This window comes from Opisthorchis viverrini, assembly GCF_000715545.1.
Source record: "Opisthorchis viverrini unplaced genomic scaffold opera_v5_113, whole genome shotgun sequence".
Lineage (NCBI taxonomy): Eukaryota > Metazoa > Platyhelminthes > Trematoda > Opisthorchiida > Opisthorchiidae > Opisthorchis > Opisthorchis viverrini.
The window spans coordinates 586,237-587,882 of record NW_008751767.1 but is presented as its reverse complement, the minus strand read 5'-3'; the positions used below and the strand labels follow the sequence as shown (position 1 = coordinate 587,882).

The 1,646-nt window shown below is 45.6% G+C and overlaps 1 protein-coding gene across 1 annotated transcript in view; it reads right to left on the bottom strand.

Moving 5' to 3' along the window:
* T265_05720 (hypothetical protein) overlaps positions 1–1,646 on the bottom strand; it is a gene marked incomplete at both ends in the record, with an annotated part of 7,395 nt that overhangs the window by 3,745 nt on the left and 2,004 nt on the right. The window contains one exon of the mRNA XM_009170793.1: positions 84–177. Within this exon, the coding sequence (XP_009169057.1) occupies positions 84–177 (94 nt within the window). The remainder of the gene's footprint in view (positions 1–83; positions 178–1,646) is intronic.

Below are 1,646 nucleotides of genomic sequence, written 5' to 3'. Positions count from 1 at the left end.
TCTTGTTGTCAGTTTCTATCCAGATTGCCTGAGTGAATGTCTGGAGGTGTAGGCACCTCAGAATGGTTGTGTTAAGCTAGCACTAATTCCCTCCCCCATCCACTTTTATTCTTTTCTTTACAATAATGCTTTCAAATAAGTCATGGTTGTACGGCAGTGGAGGATCCGTGTTGAACACTGATATCATGCTGTCGATGATGATGATGGAAATCCGCACGATACGAACGGTCAAAAGCTAACCACGGAAAATTTCGGCTACATCACAGGAACTTGGGGAAATTAGGCACCTACTGGATAAACAGGACTCCACTGACCGTACTCAAACCTAAGAGCCAATCGGAACTTTCGAAGCCCGGGGGAAAACATCGCAGGTTTTTAAACCCACCCAGACAGTACCAGTAAACCAACGAAATCGATATAACTGCTCCAGAGGCTGAACAGCCTGTCCGTTGCCGAAAAGTCTACACAGTAGCTTCTGGGTTCGTGCGCTCCAACCACCAGATGGGCTACTTTTTCGTTGATCCAAGTTAAACATTGGCCCGCATCATTCCCATCAAGCACTGCAGATACAGGGGAACAGGAGAAGCACTTCACGTGGCGGTACACTGCGATCATGTTGAACGGTAGTTACCATAAATGGGCAAATGCCTGAGTAATGTATCCTGAGTTCGAAAGAGCTTAGTAGTTAAGGTGCGAAATTACAGACCGGAATGTCCCTGGTTCGAACCCTACCCCGGCATCTCCACTGGTCCTGCCTAGACTTGGGCAATCTGATAGCCCTCGTGCTTCCTCCTGGTAGCGGGGCAGCCAGACATCCAAAGAGTTTTACAACTGGGCGACACATCATTTGTTTTAGAAACAACATACTAGTCAGTTCACCAACGGGGGTGAAAGTTCCAGGCTCATGAGGAAGTTACTACGTGGTAAGTCGACGCCACAGAATGCTGTTGTTTGCTAAATTCCCACTCATCTCAGGAATTCTTGGATAGCTGGCCCTTTTTGGAGAGGGTATTGTGTACCAAGCATCGTTACATGTTGGAATACCCTCACGCACGTTTCCGGTTCGCCAGTGCTCCATCCGACCACTTACATCCGACATCATGTGACGCGTGTTTTGAGACCTAGTATATCGAACATATAATGCACGTATCGATCGAGCCTTTCACGTTAAACAACATTGATCTACGATATCTACGAAGCCAATTTACCGATATATCATGACACATTTTGTGAACGGGAGTGACCGTACAACCGAGGAGCACTGTAATGAAACGAACCTCTCTTGACGACAGCAAGTTTCTGAAGAACTGATTAATTTATTGATCCCTTTTCAATTTCGGACCAACACATGATTGAACTCCAGCACAGTCATTTGTTTTCCATTCTCCTAGTACTGCGTAGATGTGAGGTTAACGGACACGTTCAGTTGAGCGAAGAAGTTTTGCTGAAACCACGTGGACTATTGATCAACTGAGTAATGAACAAGTGGTTACTTATAGAGAGCATTAATGATGTTACTCGTTAGGCTGAGCTGTAATCTGATTGGCCATGCCATTGATACACGCCTGAATTCCGATTGGTCCGATCACAATCTGTGTTGCGTTGCAGTCTTGCATTATGCCGCCACACTACTTTTTAAATTAAAT